Below are 20,353 nucleotides of genomic sequence, written 5' to 3' on the forward strand. Positions count from 1 at the left end.
TAGGCATTTCTGTGATTTATTCCCTCATTTACCAATGGACAGTCATAGAAGGAGTTTTCCTCTAACTGGGTGAGATTCCCTTCTCCTGCAAAAACCATCACAGCAATAAATGTGCAGGAGGTCAGACTAGATGATCATGATGGTCCCTTCTGATCTTAAAATCAGAGAGTCTATGATGCATTTGTTAGAAAATATCTCCCTTAAAAGTGCCCAGATACAGGAAAAGACCATCTTTTTTTTTTTTAATCTGCCATCAAATACATTAATTTTTAGATTTGTGTACCACTAATGAAGTGGGACTCTATACTTTCACGGCACCACGGCATTCCACTTCCAAGCACAATTGCTCTACCTGCTTCAGGGCTGAAGAGCATTGTACCACTCTATCCTCACTCATGTTATGTTCACAGAAAAGACTAGTGAGTTTTTAATGCGGTATTGATAATGTTTCACTTGCTACTGTTTCACTGTTATGATTCTTCCAAAGCCTCATTACACGATTTGTTTCAAATCTGTCATTAGGCAATTTTGACACCCTAGGAAATGTAGGTTTTGTTCTTTAAAATAACCCGCAAAGATTATTGTGTGTTGTGAATTAACCTTATGATTATGAACAGAGGGCTATGGAATCCACAGCCCAAAGTTAGGCATGTAGACTCCCTATACAACACATGGCGGGGTGTGTGTGTGTGTGGAATGAATATAGTCCAGTGGGTAGGGCAATCACCAAGTTCAAACACCCTCTCTAAATCAGATAGAGGGGGGAATTGAATCCAGATCTCCCACATCTCAAGATTATAAGGGAGATCTCCTCCTCACCCTTTCCCTCACCCCCAAACATCCACTGGGCTGTTTTGTGGGAGTTTAGACAGCCTCTGAACATGCCTACCAAATTGAGCCCCAGAGGTGAGAAGTGTGGCAATGCTGTTGGAGGATGCTGTGGGGGCTTAGGCATGAGATAAGTGCCTGGATGCCCAGACTGAAGCAGCTGTGCACCTGCTCACTGGCATAACCCTAGGTACCTAAGGGACTTTAATGGTTGAAATCAGGTGCCTAGGAACTTCAGGTGCCTACAGAGTTAAGCAGCAGCTGAGGCTCTCAGTGGCACCTTGAGCACCTACATCCAACACTAAGTTTGAAGATTTAGCCTTCTGTCCCTTTCTATTGGGAGAGCTCAGCATAAAATTATAGGATTAATTTATTAAAAAGGTCTCAATCCAAGGTATTTACCCTTGGGGAAGGCAGATTAGTCCAATCACCTTAAGTGTTCAATTCCTCCTTGCTTGATCCACTACAACTAAGTACTGACATGACAATCATCTTCATTGTGTCTTGATTTTAGCTAATTATATATGGCGGAATGCAGGTCAGAGGTGAAGCTCTCAAGAGGTGGATATAGAGAGAAATGACACTCTGTGCAGGCTGCAAAAAAGAAAAACAAATGGAACCCAGCCTTCTTTGGGATGAGGGCTACACTTTTCATTAGAAAGAGAATCACTTGGCCATTTGAGGAAGTTCATTAAAAAGAGAATGTGAGGAAATTCATTAGAAGAGAGACACAAGATCATCTTTGGAATTAAACACACACAAAATTCACATGACCAAAAGTGTTTTGAAATATTCTGGAACCCATTAATATTTATGTACCACAAGATACTTATACAATTACCAGCCAACACAATTTGTTATCCTGGAAGCGGATCACCCTTAGGTTATGCCTACCAACAGCTAGTTATAGAAACAGTAACTGACGTATTGCTCAGGGATAAATTCACTAGTAATACATGAGAGAGAGAGAGGGGTCTCCGAGTGCTTAGAAGCTTAAGGCTTTGCCTGGCTTCATCTCTATTGCTATATATGCCATTTGCTTTGGATCCCTGACTGCCAAGTATGTCAAAAATGTTTACATGCAAATAGTGGCACTTGCATATTTGTACATGGAGAATTAGAAACAAGGTTTAAAACTTTGACATGTAACATTTATCCCTGAAGAACAATTAAAATATTTGGGAAAATGTGACAAATTAGCAAAAACAGTATGCAAACAGGTGTACTCCTTTTCCCAGTTGAACAACCTCTTCTAGAACTATTTCCAAATTGAGATAACTGAGAGAACTGATGAAAGTCATAAATCAAAATGCTGGGATCTCTTTTTTTTTTTTTTGGTCTGTAACCTGAATAAAGAATACAAAGAAATGCAACCATTTTGAAAGGATTGAAGAGCCACTCTTCTTGATGGGAAACTGGTGTGTAGCTATGTGTGTATGTGTAATGAACTTTTGTTGGGATACACAGAGAGAGTGTCCTTGTTGACACTGCAGTATTTAAAGCCATCGTTTAGTTTTATCCCCAAATTTTTATAACTATGAAATCTTCACTAGCAACAGAGCAGACTTGTCCAGTCAGTGATCACCATTTGTATAGATCAGAGCTTTGCCTAGGCTTTGAATCCCTTGAATATTTAAATCCATGGGTCACTGTAATAGCTTTAGAAATATCTGCACTTAGAGCATTAAAAATTCAAGTAATACTCAGGTGATCCCTTCAGATTCTACCCTTAAGACCAAATTTTCAGTGGTCAAAATACATCTGTATAATTAAGAAGATGATATAAAATGTTCTTTACTTGAAAGACCCTTCTTATATTTCACTCATTTCTTGTTTCAAAAAGCAACAGGATCCAAGGAAAGACAGCACAAGCAATTCCTGTAAAAGCTGTAGACAACATTACAAATAATTTGATGGCCACTTGCAATTAAACACAGTCATATCAACACTAGGTGAGAAATTTGAAAGGCACCATCTTAAATCAAACACTCTCAAATTGTCATCTGCCCAAATTCTATAGCTGGGGTTGGCATGGAGATTGCTGTGGGACTGAAATGAAAGGATGGAGACTGCTGAAAGGCAAATGATTTTGATTTAACAAGCAAGTTCCTCTACTTCCTACTTCCCAATGTGCAAGTGCAGAGGTCAAAATTCCTAATATGAGCTTATCCCACCAAAGACAGATATAAATTTACATTATTACCCAGCATTTTGCTTTGAGTCCTCCTCCCTTCCCCCAAATTCTCTCAGCTTTCCCTGCTACCATTAATCACTTTTTCATCATCCTTTCTGACACATTCAATCCCATTGTTTCCTCCTCTTTACCAGTCTCCTCATTTCCTTTCTCTCCATTACTACCAATCTCTTCATCCCTGACAGGTTTACACTCTGCACTCCCACAGCTCGATCCCAAACAATTAACTCATTTTCCTCCCCAGTCCGTGCATCCCCAGCTGCCTCTTTCTCTTCCAAATCCCTTCACAGTCTGGCCCTCCCATCGCAGAGAGAGGAAACTTCAGGGACAAGCTACTAGAAGCAAGCATTTCACATCCCATTAGTCTCCCATTGACTTTTACTCCTTATTGGTTCATTGCACCCTACTCCAGAATTAAGGAAACAAACATGGCTCTCTGCATCAGCAACTGTTTTACTCTCCTGTGGTACTAGACGCTGATTTATGGAGTACTACAGCCACCATTTGCTGATCAGTAAAAGACAGTTACCTTTTCCGTAACAGGTGTTCAAGATGTGTTGCTCATGTCTATTCCACAATAGGTGTGTGTGCTTGCTATGTGCACCGGTGCCAGAAGTTTTTCCCCTAGCAGTACCGGGGGGGCGGGATGCCCCCCCCACGACCCCTGGAGTGGTGTCTGCCTGGCATGGTATAAAAGGAGCTGCGCGCTCCCCCCACTCTCAGGTCCTTCCTGCCAGACAACTCTGACAGAGGGGAAGGAGGATGGGATGTTGAATAGACATGAGCAACACATCTTGAAGAACACCAGTTACGGAAAAGGTAACTGTCTTTTCTTCGAGTGATTGCTCATGTGTATTCCACAATAGGTGATTCCAAGCTATATCTGTTGGAGGTGCGTAGAAGTTCACAAGTTTCCAGGACAGAGGACAGCCCTGCCGAACCCGGCGTCATCCCTGGTTTGGGGGATGACTGCATATTAAGAGGTGAACGTGTGAACCGAAGACCACGTGGCGGCCCTACAAATGTCCTGGATGGGGATGTGGGCCACAAAGGCAGCAGACGAAGCCTGCACCCAAGCCAAGTGTGCCTTCACAATGGGTGGCTCAGAACCTGCCAGCTCAGAACAGGAACAGATGCACAAAGTGATCCGATTGGAAAGCCGCTGAGTGTAAATCGGCTGGCCCCTCGTGCGCTCAGCTGAGGTGACGAACAGTTGAGAGGACTTTCTGAACGGCTTGGTCCGCTCGAGGTAGAAAGCCAGAGTCCACTGCACATCGAGCGTGTGGAGACAGCGCTCCTCACTCGACATGAGAGTCTTGGGGCAGAGGACCACTAGAAAAATGTCCTGACCCATGTGGTAGGGGGAGACCACCTTCCGGAGGAACGCTGGACCTTGTCTTTATGAAAGACTGTGTACGGCAGCTTGGAGGTCAGAGCCCTAAGCTCCGAGACTTGCCTGGCCGACGTTGATTGCAACCAGGAACGCCACCTTCCACGAGAGAAGAGACCAGGAACACGTGGCCAGTGGTTCAAACAGGGGCCCTGTGAGATGAGTCAACACCAGGTTTAGGTCCCACTGCAGGACCGGGGGTCTAGAATATAGAAAAAGATGGTCCAAACCCTAAAGAAACTGGCCAATCATAGCATGGGAAAATACTGTGTGCCCTTGCACCGGCAGATGGAAGGCCGATATGGCTGCCCGGTGCACCTTGACTGATGAGGGCACCAGGCCCTGGGCCCTCAAGTGGAGGAGGTAATCAAGGATAAGCTGCATCGGGGCGGTCACCGGGGAGACACCCTGGTCCGTCGCCCACCTAGAAAACCGAGACCACCTCACCAAAGAAGCGCAGTGAGTGGAGGGCCGTCTACTTTCGAGGAGGACGCACTGAACCTGTTCTGAGCACGCTCTTTCCTCTCCACCTAACAACTGAGCAGCCATGCTGCGAGGTGAAGACCCGCCAGGTTGGGGTGGAGGAGCCGGCCCTGGTCCTGAGAGAGCAGGTCCAGGCGGAGCGGCAACGGCCACGGCAGTGCTACCACCAGCCCTGTGAGGGTCCCGTACCAATGCTGCCTGGGCCATGCCGGGGCAATCAGGAGGACCTGGGCCTTGTCCATCTCTATCTTCTCCAGGACCCTACTGATTAGAGGGAATGGGGGAAAGGCGTAGAGAAGCCGGCCTGACCAGGACAGGAGAAAGGCATTGGAGATAGCGCCCCTCCCCAGGCCCCCACTGGAGCAGAACCGGGGGCATCGCCGGTTCTGCCGAGTCACGAACAGGTCCACCTGGGGAGTTCCCCACCTTCAGAAGAGCCGGTGGGCCACTTCTGGGTGGAGGGACCACCCATGTTGCGAGGAAAAGTCCCTGCTCAAGCGATCCACCCTCTCATTCTGGGTGCCCGGTAGGTGGAAGGCCTTCAGGTGGATGTCGTGGGCTACACAGAAATCCCACAGCCTGAGGGCTTACGGCAGAGGATCGGGCCCCGTCTTGCCTGTTGATATAGAATATTGAGGCGGTGTTGTCCGTGAGGACCCGATTACCTTGCCCTCTAGGTGCGAGCGGAAGGCCATACACGCCAGCCGCACCACCCTGAGCTCCTTGATGTTTATATGTAAGGTCAGGTCTTGAACCACCGGCCTTAGGTCTGAAAGTTCCTCACATGGGCCCCCCAAACCCAGGTCCGACGCATTGGACACCAGCTCCAACAGCGGGGCCCTGTCCCTGAATAGGACCCCTTGGAGCATATTGTTTGGGGAGGACCACCACCCTAGGGAGGTGATCACAGAGTCCGGCACGGTGAGGACCTTGTCCATCCTGTCCGTGGCCTGGGAGAACTTCGAGGCCAACCAAAGCTGGAGGGGCCTCATGCTGAGTCTGGCGTAACGGACCACGTACGTGCAGGCCGACATGTGACCCAAGAGTTGTAGGCAAACCCTGGCTGTTGTCACCGGGAAACTTGTGACTGAGTCGGTGAGACCCTTCAGGGTCTCGAATCTGTCTGGCAGGAGAGAGGCCTTGGCTGACGCTGCGTCCAGGAGTGCCCCGATGAACTCTATGTGTTCGATCGGGACTAACGTGGACTTGGTGTTGTTTACCAACAGGCCCAAGGCAGTGCACTTGTACAGGAGTGCCACGTGATCCCTCACCTGCAACCGGGAGGTGCCCTCAACAAGCCAATCGTGCAGATAGGGAAATATCTGGACCTACCCTCCCTGCCCTGGCTGTCTGAGGTAAGCTGCTACCACCGACATCATTTTTGTAAACACCCTGGGGGCAGTGGACAGACCAAAACAGGAGGACCATGAACCGGTCCCACCACGAAACAGAGGAAGTGCCTGTGCCCCCGAATATGTGGATGTGGAAATATGCGTCCGGTAGATCGAGGGCAGAGTACCAGTCCCCGGGATCCAGGGAGGGGATGAGGGAGGCCAGGGAGATCATAGGGAACTTGAGCTTCACCATGTACTGGTTCAGACCTCGGTGGTCCAGGATGGGCCTGAGCCCCCCCCTTTGGCCTTCGGGATATGGAAATAATGGGAGTAATATCCCTTGCCCATGAACTCCTCGGTCACTGCCTCTATTGCACCTAGACCTAGGAGCATGCCCATTTCCTGCTCAAGCAGAGCTTCGTGCAAGGGGTCCCCCAAGGGGGACGAGGGGTGGTTGGGCGGGGAGGAAGTAAACTTGAGGGTGTAACCCCAAGAGATGATGGTGAGGACCCATCAGTCCGAGGTTAGCCGCGACCATTCTGGGAGGAAAGCAAGCAACCGGTTGAAGAAGGGAAGCTTTATTGGGGGTGGATCCCTGAAGAAGACTGGCGGGGTGCCCCCGAGCGTCCCGTCAAAAATGCCTTTTCCCCGCCTGCTTGCCCTTGGAGGACCCAGGCTGGGGGGAGGCTGAGACTGTCTCTGAGGGAGTCGCTTATAGTCCTGCTGCTTCTTATGGGCGGCCTCATACTTTGGGAGGGCGGCCTGGGCGGGAGTTTGCTGCGGCTTGAATGTAGGTTTTGCCAGAGCCGGGACATAGAGGCCCAGAGTCTGGAGGGTCGCGCGGGAGTCTTTCATGCCGTGCAGCCTTGTATCTGTTTCCTCCGCAAACAGAGCTTTCCCGTAAAGCGGGAGATCCTCCATGGAAGACTGCACCTCACTGGACAGCCCAGAGAGTAAGAGCCATGATGCTCATCTCATGGACACCGCGGAGGCCATTGATCATGCGGCCGTATCTGCAGCATCCGAGGCTGCCTGCAGGGACACCCTAGCGGCTGCTGCCCCTTCCTCCACTAGCTCCTGGAACTCCTTCCTATCATGCTCCCGGAGGGAGTCCTCAAACTTGGGCAGGGAACCCCACAGATTGAATTCGTACCAGCCCAGGAGAGCCTGATAGTTTGCCACTCATAACTGGAAGCTCGAAGATGGATAAACTTTCCTTCTGAAAGAGTCCAGTCTCCGAGAGTCTTTGTTCTTTGGGGTCTGGGCTGGCTGACCCTGCTGTTCCCTGTGATTGACCAACTTAACCACCAGGGAGTTGGGCGCTGGGTGGGTATACAAGTACTCATGCCCCTCAGCGGGTACAAAGTACTTGCGTTCCGCCTTTTTAGAGATGGGGGCCAACAAGGCCGTTGTTTGCCACAGGGCATTTGAAATCTTAGCCACCCCTTCAAGGAGAGGCAAGGCCACCCTACTCGGTGCCAACGAGGACAACACGTTAAACAGGGAGTCGGAGGGCTCCCCCATCTCCTCCGCCTGGAGGTGGAGGCTTGCTGCCACCCTCTTTAAGAGTTCTTGATGGGCCCTGAAGTCCTCCTGTGGGACGGAGGGGTGCGGGGCCACAATCGCCTCCTCCAGGCAGGGCAAAGAGGCCGGTGCAGTGCTCTGGGTGTCTACCAGCACTGGAGGGTCCTCCACCTGGTCAGATTCCGGGCACGGTGCCAAGGACACATGTCCCATCACCTCCTTTCTCGGGGGTCTGGAGAGGGAGGCCGACGGTGCTTCTGAAGCTCCGGGGGCTGCACCGGAGGCCATGGTGCCCAATGGTACCATTGGACCAGCCACGACACTTGGTGCCACTGCACCTGCTGTGGCACCGACTGGGCCGGCTGTTCGGGTTGGCTGGCCTGGACCATCGAAGGACGGCTATAAATGGAGACCAGGCTGGCGTAAGATCTGCTGCTGGCTCTGGACCGGGAGGAGCAGCGGTGCCGGGATCTACAACTGCCACAGGACCGCGATCTCGCTGTGGAGGACCGGTACCGGCGGTAACAGCTGCTCCGCGAACAGCCTCGATGGGTGGACCCGCGACGGCAAAACACCGGCGATCGACGCCTGGGGCTGCGAGGTCTTGGCAGAGACTTGGAGCAGAACTCCGAGCGGGAATGGTGTCAATGATCGTGCCGTGATCGACTGTGGTAACCTCTCCGAGATGAGGACTGATGGTGACGCCTGACGCGGTCCCGCCAATATTCGCTCCTTGAGGACAAGTGGTGCTGCAAGTCCCGGCCGGATGGAACCCAGACAGACATTCTGGTCAGCGTTGACGGCAATCCACCTGGACTCTGCCCCAAGTGATCGCTGGGCGGTGATCAGCATTGGGAATGTTCCCTCAACCGAGACTGGTACCGGGCTGGAGCGACTGCAGAGATCCCAGCAGCAGCTTGCCTCTGGAGCACGAGGCCGACATCAGCGGTACTCCAAGCACCAGCATGGACATAACGCCCCGGCCATCTGGAGGGCTTCAGGCATGGATGGCAGCTGGACATCCAGAGAGGCCGGGTTACTCCGCTCAACGTGAGTCGGAGGCCTGGGGCCCAGTGGTGATCGAGGACTGCCCGACATGGGCCTAGCCTCTGTCCCAGACTTCCCTCGGAGCCACTGTGAAGAGGGAGTCTTCCTGGCCCTCTTGGCATGCCCCGTGGATGTGGAGCGGTGCCGACTTGTCGATGGCACCAGAGGGTCGCCGGGTACCGACACCACGGTGCCAGGTACCAGTTCGGAGCAGTGTGCCGGGGTCGGGGTCAGCACCGACTCCATCAGGATGGATCGAAGCCTAGTGTCCCTTTCTCTTTTGGTCTTAAACGACTTGCAATATGGGTTTCTCCCAAGCAGCGCAAACAGTCTGCGTGCAGGTCACTTCTTGGCATAGAACGCCTACAGGAGCCACACGACTTAAACCCTGGGGCGCCAGGCATGCCCTGGCCCGGGCTCACCAACTAACTCAACTGCTAACTAACTACAGGTACTAATGCTGAACAAACAAATAGTTCTGGGGACGAGCTACAGCAAAGCTGGAGCAGAGCAGTTCTGACACACCTTCACTGGCGGCAAGAAGGAACTGAGGGTGGGGGGACCGCGCAGTTCCCTTGTACTGCACCAGGCAGGCACCACTCCAGGGGTTTGTGGGGGGCTCTCCCTCCTACTGGTACTGCTAGGGGAAAAACTTCCGGCATCGGTGTACGTGGCAAACACGCACACCTACTGTGGAATACACATGAGCAATCACTCGAAGAAGAACATGTAGTCACCTCATAGGACTATTATACACTACCTAACAAGTATACTCATTTATTTTTTCACCTAAAGAAATTCAATCTTGTTGCATGCAGTCCAGATGAAAAGGTGCTTAGGTACAAGCATCATGAAAGGAGGAAACACAGTTCTATCAAAAATACATTTTGATACAAAAATATACAAAATACATCAGGAAAAAAAAAACACACCCTACACAAAATCAGTCACTAGCGATGGAATCACTATGGACAAAAATATTTTAAGTGAAAAGTAAGAAGCTGCCAGACAAAGAAAAATGAAAGACTGTTACCTCCATTTCATATATAGGTGGCCCCAGGATATCTTTTAAGGCATGGAAATCAATTAATATCGGCATTTCAGGTGGCAGAGCCAGATCGGGTGTGTCACTGATTGATTCAGTTTTTGCATCTTCTGAGACATGCTCTCTGCAATCTAAGAAAAGAAAAGCTCACTTAGGGTTTGTAATAGTATTTCTTAACACACAGATGCAATTCTTTATTACCACAGAAGAAAACACATTCAAAAGATCAGGATAATTAAAAGAAGTTTATAAACAAACCTAAAACATTTAAGTCTTTCAAAAATATGCACTTGTTAGATAAAAAAATATTCAAGACAAGATTATGTGTGCTCCAATTTTACTATTATGCTTAAACAATCAGAGTTATTTTAGTAGCTTAGAAGGGATAATGTTAACTCAGAGATGAGGATGGGAGATAAGGAGTAATGTTGACCTACAAATTATTTCTTAAAACTAGGTTGTTTAAAATAGTAAGCCATTTAGTTATTGCATCCGCAGAACAAAATGAACAAAGTTTGCTTTGGGATTAACATTCTCCCTCAGATACATGCATGCACGGTCTTTGTAAGGTCTGATCATAGTTAGTATACCAATATCTAGAAACAGATGCTCTGCATGTGGAAATAACATGCTTATAGTTATGTCTTTTGCTAGTATTTTGTAAATATGGTCAACATTGCATAGTATTGCACTCTTTTTGAAAGGGGCCAAGGACTTGAATATTTAATTGGCAACACTCAGAATAAGTTCTATAAAATAAAGCAACAGTACTTGGACTATGCCTCTCAGCAACCACTGGCTGGAAATGACAGTGGAAGATTAGTGCTATCAACTCTGTGCCTTCAAGACATGAACAAGCTGTTAATTATTTTTAGCAGATGTATAATGTTGGCCTTTTTTTTTTTTTTTAAAGAGACTAAATATTCAGAGAGCATAAGCACAGCTTGTTTTTGTCCTAAGTCAAGATATTTTAGTCAAAGATTTCCCCCCCCAAGCAAATATATGATTGCCACCTGAGTATTTCCGCCTGCTTTTACTCTACCTAGTTCTCTGTATACAGCTGAGGCATACACAGAGGCTTCTTGTAAACAAATCAGTAGTAAATTGCTAAGGCCATCTGCCTTATTAAAAAATAAGCTTTTGTTTTCTTTGTGCTTAAATAACCCAGCTGAGTAAGCCCTCTTCTATATACTGTAACAACAACATAAGGCACTGAAGACTTCCCCATCTTCTACACAATTAACTTCAACTCTGACCTTTTCTTATGTATTATTAAATTTATGTTAAATGTTCCAAAGCCTAATTATAACCCACACCATTTTTTTTTTTTTAACTCCAAAGATCACACTTTCTCACTTCAATGGCTTAACAAATAAGTGTGTGCTGAATATGAGGAATCCACAAAGTACCAAATAATCAGATTTGCGTTCATTATAAACATATGCATGTGCACATAAAGGCGCAGCCATAAATCATAACGTAGGTTACATGACACTCTACCTAACTATTGTTTGCACTGTTTTTGTAGACATGTTGGTCCCAGGATATGAAAGGAGACAAGGCATGTGAGGTAATATCTTTTATTAGACCAACTTCTGCCGGTGAAAGAAACAAGCCTTTAAGCTCCACAGAGCTCTTCTTCAGGTCTGGGTAGTTGATCTTCTCTCACTGATCTACCTGCCTAGAAACAATTACAGTAACTCCTCACTTAAAGTCGTCCCGGTTAACGTTTTGTTGTTACATTGCTGATCAATTAGAGAACATGCTCATTTAAAGTTGTGCAATGCTCCCTTACAATGTCTTTTGGCAGCCGCCTGCTTTGTCCACTGCTTGCAGAAAGAGCAGTCCATTGCAGCTAGCTGGTGGGAGCTTGGAACCAGGGTGGACCGACAGCCCCCCCATCAGCTCCTCATTCCCCTAAATTCCCTGTGCGGCAGCTGTCCAGCAGGCTATCAAGTCCAGCAGGCTATCAATTGCCGGCAGTTCAGCTGTCCCTCCCCCCACTGCCTTATGTTGCTCCTGCCCTCTGCCTTGGAGCTGCTCCCCAGCGCCTTCTACTTGCTGTGCGGGGGCAGAAGAGGGGGCTAATGTCAAGGTGTCCCCTTCCCCACTGCTCCTGCACCCCGCTTACCCCATCTTCCATAGAACGGGGCGGGGAGGGCGGCGGCGGAAGAAACACAACAGGGCTCAGGAGGGAGGGAGCTTCCTGGCAGCAGCTGCTGTCTCAGCTTGCTGATCAACTTAAAAAGGCAGTGTACTTAGAGTGGGGTCAGCTATTTAAAGGAGCAATGTGCATCTCTCTGTCTGCTATGCTGTCTCCCCTCCCTCCATCTGTGCTGCCTTGTAGAGTGTGAGGCTACATTAATAACGTGTTAACCCTTGAGGGCTCAGCCAATTGCTAGTTCATCATTTAGCAGTAAGGCATCCCCTGGGAAATATCCCACCCTCTGAATTCACCACCTCAACCAAGCTTCACAATCATCATCGCTGTGTACCAGTATTAAATTCTTTGTTTAAAACTTACACCCCACCTCAGTACTATGGTAACAAGTTGCTGATCCTGAGCTGAATTACTGCACGCTGGTGCAACAGCAGACCTGGTATTTCTGTAAGCATTCTGTGAACAAAAGGCTGGACAATGTACGGCAACGCTTCGAAGGGGTCAGTACATCTATTCTTAACCTGCAAGGTAATACCAGTGCTGGCACTGCCCAGAGGAGAGTGCTTGCTTCGGTGGCTAGCAGACTGGTGGCATCAGGCAGCTGACACCCAGGTAAGCATAAGCATGTCTCCCTCTGCTGAAGGCAAGAGGGTTAGAAGGTGACTCTCAGGCCTGGTCTACACTGGGGGAGGGGAGGGAATCAATCTAAGATACGCAACTTCAGCTACGAGAATAGCGTAGCTGCAGTCGACGTATCTTAGATCAACTTAGAATCACTTACTTTGTATCCTCACTGCGCGGGATCGACAGTGGTCGCTCCCCTGCCAACTCCGCTTCCGCCTCTCACCGTGGTGGAGTTCCGGAGTCGACGACAGAGCGATCAGGGATCGATTTATTGCGTCTACACTAGACGCGATAAATCGATCCCCGATAGATCGATCACTACCCGCCGATCCAGCAGGTAGTGTAGACGTGGCCTCAGTCTTGGTAACTTTGACAAATAGCTTCAAAGCTCTTAACTTAGACTATTTCTGTGTGTATAATATTTCTGTGTGTGTGTGTGTATATATATATATATATAGGCTTTTGTCTGGTGAAAAAATTTTCCCTGGAACCTAACCCCCACACTGCCATTTACATTAATTCTTTTGGGGAAATTGGATTCGCTTAACATCATGTCGCTTAAAGTCACATTTTTCAGGAAAATAACTACAAGAAGTTACTGTATTCAAGAATTATTTAACATTATTAGATTCAATGGGAAAGGATAAACTCAAATCTTCAAAATAATTAGGTGGGGAAAAGGAGAGGGAGGGATAGAATCTAGTTTGTTCAAATTTAGCCTGAAGTTAATGGAATAAAAATAAATACATACATAAACTGAAAGGATGTATGTGACAGAAGTGCCAAAGCCACGACAGGAACTTCATACTTTGTGCTGGGAACTACATTTTCTGTTCTATTATTATGTCATTACTTCAGAAATAAGAATTGTAATGTTTAAGTATCTTAAACAAGCTCAACCAGAAGAGGTAGCCTGTTTTAGATTCAGACATACTCACAAATGAAACTAGAGTTGCTCTTCCAAAGCCAGCCAAGAAAGGAAGAGATTTTGTTTCGGATTCTGAATGGCTCAAGTTTAATATCTGACCCCAAATTATAAATAGTTCCTTTTACAATACCTCCTTAACTAAGGGATATAGTGCTAGACGCAGCCAATTAAGAATTTTAATGTGCAGAAACTTATTTAAAATTGTTGCATACAGATGACAGTATATACTTAAAGTTTATTATTAAACAGTCCCATAAGAATAAAAGGACTGACAGGGAGTTCAGTTTTCAAGACTGCAGGTTTGGCTTTTTTTTTTTAGGAACACAATGAAAGTGAATAAGCGGAAGTTCTGTGCAGTTTGCTCATGCTGTACCAATAATTTCTGTCTTCTGATAAACCATCCACCCAATACCAGTTTCCACACAACAAATCTGGTTAACATCAGCTAACCTGATGTTTCACAAAGATTTCTCGTTATGCCTGTTGACTAGAAGTGAGACGGAAACCGAAGAAAACTTGAAAATAAAATTTAAACAATATTTAATGTACCATGCACTGATTTGGTGCATGGCTACAAAAGGAGGACAAGAATTTTTTTCAAAAAAATCAGCATAAAATCAGAGGGTTTTTGTCCTTAAATGCAAGGAGGAGAAAATGGCAACATTCTCTTCTCCTTAACTAATTTACAGTATTTACCTGCAAGAGCCCCACAGTATGAGAGACCATAGACCTGGTATTCCCTACATGCCTCCAAATTAAGAAGGAAATCCACAGAACTGCTTTACAGGTGGCAGTTAGGGTGAATTAGAAGATGGTGGTGGTTCTATCTTCCTCAACCTAAGGAGAATTTTGTGGGAAAGCTGTTTAGCACCAGTGTGTTTCATAATGCCATTCCACAGACAGTATTTTACTGTACACAGATAAGGCACATGAGATTAATTTAACAAACACTGCTATCATTGGATTGCCATGCAGTTATTATACAAGTTTAGTCTTTACTCAAAATATTCAATTATCCTCATGAACTTGATGAGGAGGTATTAGAAAAACTCAAGAGAAAATTAGGTTCAGGAAAGTGAACTGCTCCACAATTTTCCACACGTGGTCCTTAACTCATTTATGTGTTTGCTTAGGTTTTTGTACTGACCAATTCACACACACAAAAGCATTTTTTGGCTATAGCTAGCAGAGCTGTTTTATTTCCACACTCCCCCCTACATCTCGAATTAATAGGGTGAATTTAAGCACTCATGAAGGGTGCTGGATTAATGATCCTGTGGAATGAAGTTCTCTGTTGATGTAAAATTATCATGCAGGTATTACATGACTGAAAGGGTTGCAGCACTTGACTCAGATTCAGGAGATCTGGGTTAAATTCCTGAGAGCGTCACAGACATCCTGTGTGACCTTGGTCAACTAAGGATCCTCGTCTCTTACTTTTTGCCTATCTTGTCCATTTAAAAAACTTAAGATCTTTAGGGCAGGGTCTGACTCACAATACATGCATGTACAGTGCCTAGCACCATGGAGCCTCAATTTCAGTTGAGGCCTCTAGGCATTAGTTTGTAGTACAAATAAATAAAATAAAAAATATAATTATTCTAAAAACAAATTCTCTTCATCAATCAATGCTTACTCTGTAAAAACAAGCTTCAAACCAACCAAATATGTAAACACCATTTCCTCTTCTTTACAAGTGCAGACTCTGAGCCCCCATAATGTCATTCATTGCTTTTTTCTCCAGCTCTTTTCAGTCTCCTGGGGTTTTCAAGAATACCCCAGAGAAGTACTTTTTCTTAAGCCTCTCTGTTGCAAGGATGAAGGCCTAAATTCTTCTCTCAGTTACACCAGTACAGACCCAGAGTAACTCCTGTGATATCAGTGGTGCTACAACTTCAGATTTCCACTGGAGTAACAGAACAGAACAGAATTTGGATCATAAACTATTCCTTCTAAAGCAATCTTCTTCTAGTGGGAAGAAGTTGGGACATCTGGACCCAACAGACAGCCTAAGTTATCTAATGCATCATTTTCTTGTGTCCAGCATTTTACTCTAAAGCTTAACTACATATTCAGACGTCATTCCACAAATGTGCTTTTTTTCTTTCAAAGGCCCAATCCTCAAACTCACACAAATACTACTCCATCTTGCAAACACGCACATGCACATTTTAAGCATTTGAGTAGCTCTGCTGTCTTAAAGTTAAGCACATGTGTAAACTCTTGCAGGATCAGGGCCTTAGACATTTCTCAAAAGGTTAGGGTTCAATTAACTTCAATGGGAGTATGTTCATATGAGTAAGGGCTGGTTGCAGGATCAGCCCTCAGGTTTGCACAGTATTTTTAAAAGTTGGACATGAACATCTGATACCAGAAAGTGGCTCAGAATCAATAAAATACTTCAATTTGTTTTACAATTATTCGTTTAAGGATATTCTGGTCTTGGTATCATGCTTTACACAACACCCCAATACATTTTTGATGTTGATGTCATGCAAGAAAGTATTGACAAAATAAAACACTAAACGACAAATAGTTTGTTCACGCAACCAACTTTTTTGACAGCATCTGGGCTACTCTGGCCTATATAAGAAAAAAACCTCAACAAACAAAACCAAGAGATTTGGGAAGCAAACCAAGCATTACATTTTTCTAAGATTCCTTAAAGTATATTAACCACAGTGCAACTTTATTCAAAACTTACAAGTGCCTGCAGCTATACCACCTTGGGATTTACTCTCAGACTGAATGAGCCAGCTCCCCAGCACAGTGTTTAAGGAGGCCCTTTGCTGCTTGCAGTGCTGTTTTTTTGGGACAGGATATAAAACAGAAGCCCTCACCACTTTTGCAAGAAAAGGGATGTTAGCCCAAGTGTTCTAAGTTCCCATACACACTACAAAAACCACCATGTTTGTGACCCAAACATTTAACCAACAGATTAAGATTTTAGCCCTTTCTTGAATTCTCATCTCTTAACACTGAATGCGTTACTTATCACCTCAGAAATGTAGCACTTTACAGATGTATTTTACAAGAGAGTTTGGCAACAGAGTGTTTTTATTAAACACATAAAATTCAATTAGTAGTTTAAAATAATTTGCTAGGTGACAATAGTAATGATGGTGCATTGCGTACTCATTAAAAGTATCATTAATTAAGTAAAATCAGATTAGATAGTTACCATAGCAAAAAATCCAAACTCAGGCTAGGAGCAAAAGTTCGAACATAATATAATAAGAACTTTATTATACAATTACCAATGTTCCTACTAATGTTCAGATACAAGCTCTTTTGAGAAGAGAATTATATTATTTTGTTTAACTGATGTTAAGGAAATGTATGTTCACCTGACAGACTGAATAAAAAAAATCAAAACAAAAATACAGATAACATATATTTTTAAAATTGATGACATGCTTCAGAAAATACAGCTGGGTATAAATACATTAATAGTACAAAATAAACCCCATATTTTAAAGATGAGTGCACCATTTTGATTCTAGATTAGCAAAGATTAACTTTAAATCCCACCTGCCTTCTAGACTCCTTTTCATTACTCTGTGTTTGCCTGCTGCCACTTTAGACCCCACAAAGACAACCGTTCACAGCTCAGTGATTTTGGGTCTGCTCCAAATAGTGTGTCAACCAAAAATACTAGTGTTTCACCCTGTTTTGAAGCGTATAGCTTGCAATTACTTTTCTAGCTGGCAGGAGCTGCAAGTCCAGCACTAATTTTACACTGTAAATAACTCCCTTACTGGATTACTTCAACTTTCTAATACAACTCCTTTTTTGTTCTGCAAACTAACAGTAAATAATTTATAATATATGATGTTATTAAGCTAGTTTTTAACTGTTTCATTAGAAGTTGTGATAATCAGGGTCCAGACACCACAAGGGAGAACAGAAGATTTAATCCCCCCAGAAATAAGCAGTTAAACCAACTGATAGCATACTGTGTTATTTAACTGTAAGAATATATTGAGTAAAATCTTTTATGAACGCCTGTAATGCAATGAACTTACTAGTCATTATGAGATATCTATACATGTTATGGTTGTGAAGATGTGTGTGCATATATAGAAAATTATAACTGTGGTGCAACTTTACAAAAACTGTAAAGCCTGAGGTTATGTTTATTTTCTACATAACTTATATATGTTTGCTCTCCCCCTACTATTTCATCTTTGAATCTGTGGTTTTTCTATTAAATAAACTTTACTATTTTTATCCCAAGCAGGTTTCTAGTGCACAAACTGTGTGGAGTGTGAATGCCAAAGAGAACTGATAATTGGGTGGCTGGTTTCACGCCTTGCGGGGTGATGAACCAGAGGGGAACGGTCTGAGTATCTTGTACTTAAAAACTCAGGAAGAACATATTTGGTGAGACCTGGTACTGGACGGGATGTTGGTGTCACCCTGAAAAGAGTAACTAGGCTAGTGAGAGCCAGGGTTAGACCTTTTGCTTGTGGGAAGGCTTTTGGTGTCAGGTTACTGAATCATAGCTGCACAGCACAAAGGCCCCCAAAGTTACAGGGCAACTGATGACAGAATCCCTTATTGATCTGGGTGGATCCCAAAACATCACAGAAGCCTTGAAAAATAATGAAACATTTTTCATGAATCCAGAAATTACAGAGGCTCTGGGAGTTTTCCGCCTTCCTCTGCAGCGTGGGGCACAGGTCACTTGTGTGGTTATTACTGGTATTTCTTATCCAAGGGATATTATTTCAGAAGCAAAAATAAATGGTGAGAAGACATGAAAAAACTCTTAAAAACCCTATGAATGAGCAGCTGATTTTAACATTTACTACTGGATAGAGATATTTTAAGGAGGATGTATTTTTATTAGAGGGGCAGTATGGTTTAGTGAATAAAGCAGTTGGGTGGGAATCAAGATACCTGAGTTCTATTCCCAGCTCTGCCATTGGCCTGCTAGCTGACCTTGGACAAGTCATTTCACTTTTCTGTGCCTCCATTTCCATTTGTAAAATGAGGATAATGGTACTTACCTTCTTTGTAAATAGCATTGAGATCTACTGATGAAAACTGTTATACAGGAGCAAGGTATTATTGTGAGTGGTATAAGCTATTATGCTACTTAGCAATCTAGGAAGAAAGCAAAAATTTTTGCTCCGGAGAACAGAAAAGTGGCAAAGAGATAAAGTCACGAGGCATGTAGTAAAGCCCACTGAAGGTCTACTTTTTACAATGTTTTTCTACCATATCCCTATTGGAAAGATGACATTCAACACAGACACAAAATGCCTGCTCTCAAAGCTTCATCATCCTGTCCCACGGCAAAGACACAACCAAACTTTATTTGTACTTCCTCTTACAAAGGGATGTTGAAGTAAAGAACATAAAACAATTTTAAACAAAACAAAAAGAGAGGACACAGACAGAACAAAATATTAAAGACTTTACAGGGGTTGGCGTCACCCTCTAGTCCAGTTTGAGAGGAAAAATTGTCACAATGCCAGCGGCTAGCAATAGCTGCATCAACATCACTGGTGCCAATGGAAAACTAAGTAGTAAAAAAAAGCCTGGAAATTAGATAAAAGTTCAAGCAGTTTGAGTTAATCATATGTTTCAACTACTGTAAGAGTAGTATTCTCTACCATCCTGCCCCGAGCCTGCATTCACTGCAGAATGGTTTCTCCAGTGCAATTTACTCTGACAACTTCCACCACCTTGATTTGACTAAACGCTTATGGCTGGAATCCAAAAAGCAAAGAAGTTTTAAGAACCAAAAGAAATTAAAACAACATACCCTGCTGATAATACTTGACAGGCTTGTAATCTGCTCTTATCTGAGTAAATGGCTTGCCAAAAATAAAGGTTGCTCTCTCCCTCTTCCATTGTTCAGCCTCAATATACTCTAGTCTAGATAAACTCTCTTTTCAGTAACAAAGCAGATGGGCAGGTATTGAAGTTTTTTAAAATAGCGAAAAAAATATTGATAGTACTGCTAATATGAACACTGAAATGCTTTAAAAAACTGATCTTTTTACCTTTCTCAAATAAGACAGGATAATCACAGACTGTTTTAGGTTTCCAGCTATTCCACAGCTACAACTTGTACCTTGTATAACTTCCATCTGTGGTTATTGCTTTTGGTCCTAATTAGTCTATCTGCTATCATAAATGACAAACAAAAAGTTGGCTAAGAAAGACGTTTGGAGAAAAACGGACTCTTAGCAAGATGTCAGGTCGTGGATAAGCACATGACTAACGGCAAGCTATTATTAATTTCCAAAGCATGAGAAAAATGCTAAAAGTGAAGTGAGAGCAAATTTATAGACAAGAAATCGTTTTCAAGCTCTCACCAATTCTCTTATCAAGTATTTGTATAGTCATCTCTAAAATTATCAGGGTTTACTACAGAAAAGAATGCTGAGACAATGACTGTATACATCACTTGGAAAGCCAAGTTTACTGACTCAAATCTGATTTTCATATTCTTCATGCTATTTTTCCATGACAGACCAATTCTCACTTTTTTTTTTAAAATAAAAAGGGTTCTACCAGGCATGAATAATGGACCTGGTTACCAGAAAAATATTTTTATATTATATATATATATAAAATGGACGTTATTCTTGAGATGCAAAACCCCTGTTATAGCACACCTGGAAAACTACCACATTTCTAAGCCAAATCCTGTTGTTCTTATTTAGGAAATACTCAGACTGCCACTCAGCCCACTGCCAGTCTGGGGTTCCGTCCACCAGCTCCTGCCAGCCAGGGTCCCGGCTGCCGGCCCCGCTCAGCCCGCTGCCAGTCTGCCCACAT

General features: G+C 44.6%; 1 protein-coding gene across 1 annotated transcript in view; it reads right to left on the reverse strand.

Annotated features, from left to right (window-relative positions):
• The window catches only part of LONP2 (lon peptidase 2, peroxisomal), a 93,698-nt gene that overhangs the window by 18,112 nt on the left and 55,233 nt on the right, over window positions 1-20,353 (reverse strand). The window contains exon 12 of the mRNA XM_048817049.2: window positions 9,834-9,976. Coding sequence (XP_048673006.1) covers window positions 9,834-9,976 — 143 coding nt within the window. The remainder of the gene's footprint in view (window positions 1-9,833; window positions 9,977-20,353) is intronic.

Source organism: Caretta caretta, chromosome 12, assembly GCF_965140235.1.
Source record: "Caretta caretta isolate rCarCar2 chromosome 12, rCarCar1.hap1, whole genome shotgun sequence".
Classification (NCBI taxonomy): domain Eukaryota; kingdom Metazoa; phylum Chordata; order Testudines; family Cheloniidae; genus Caretta; species Caretta caretta.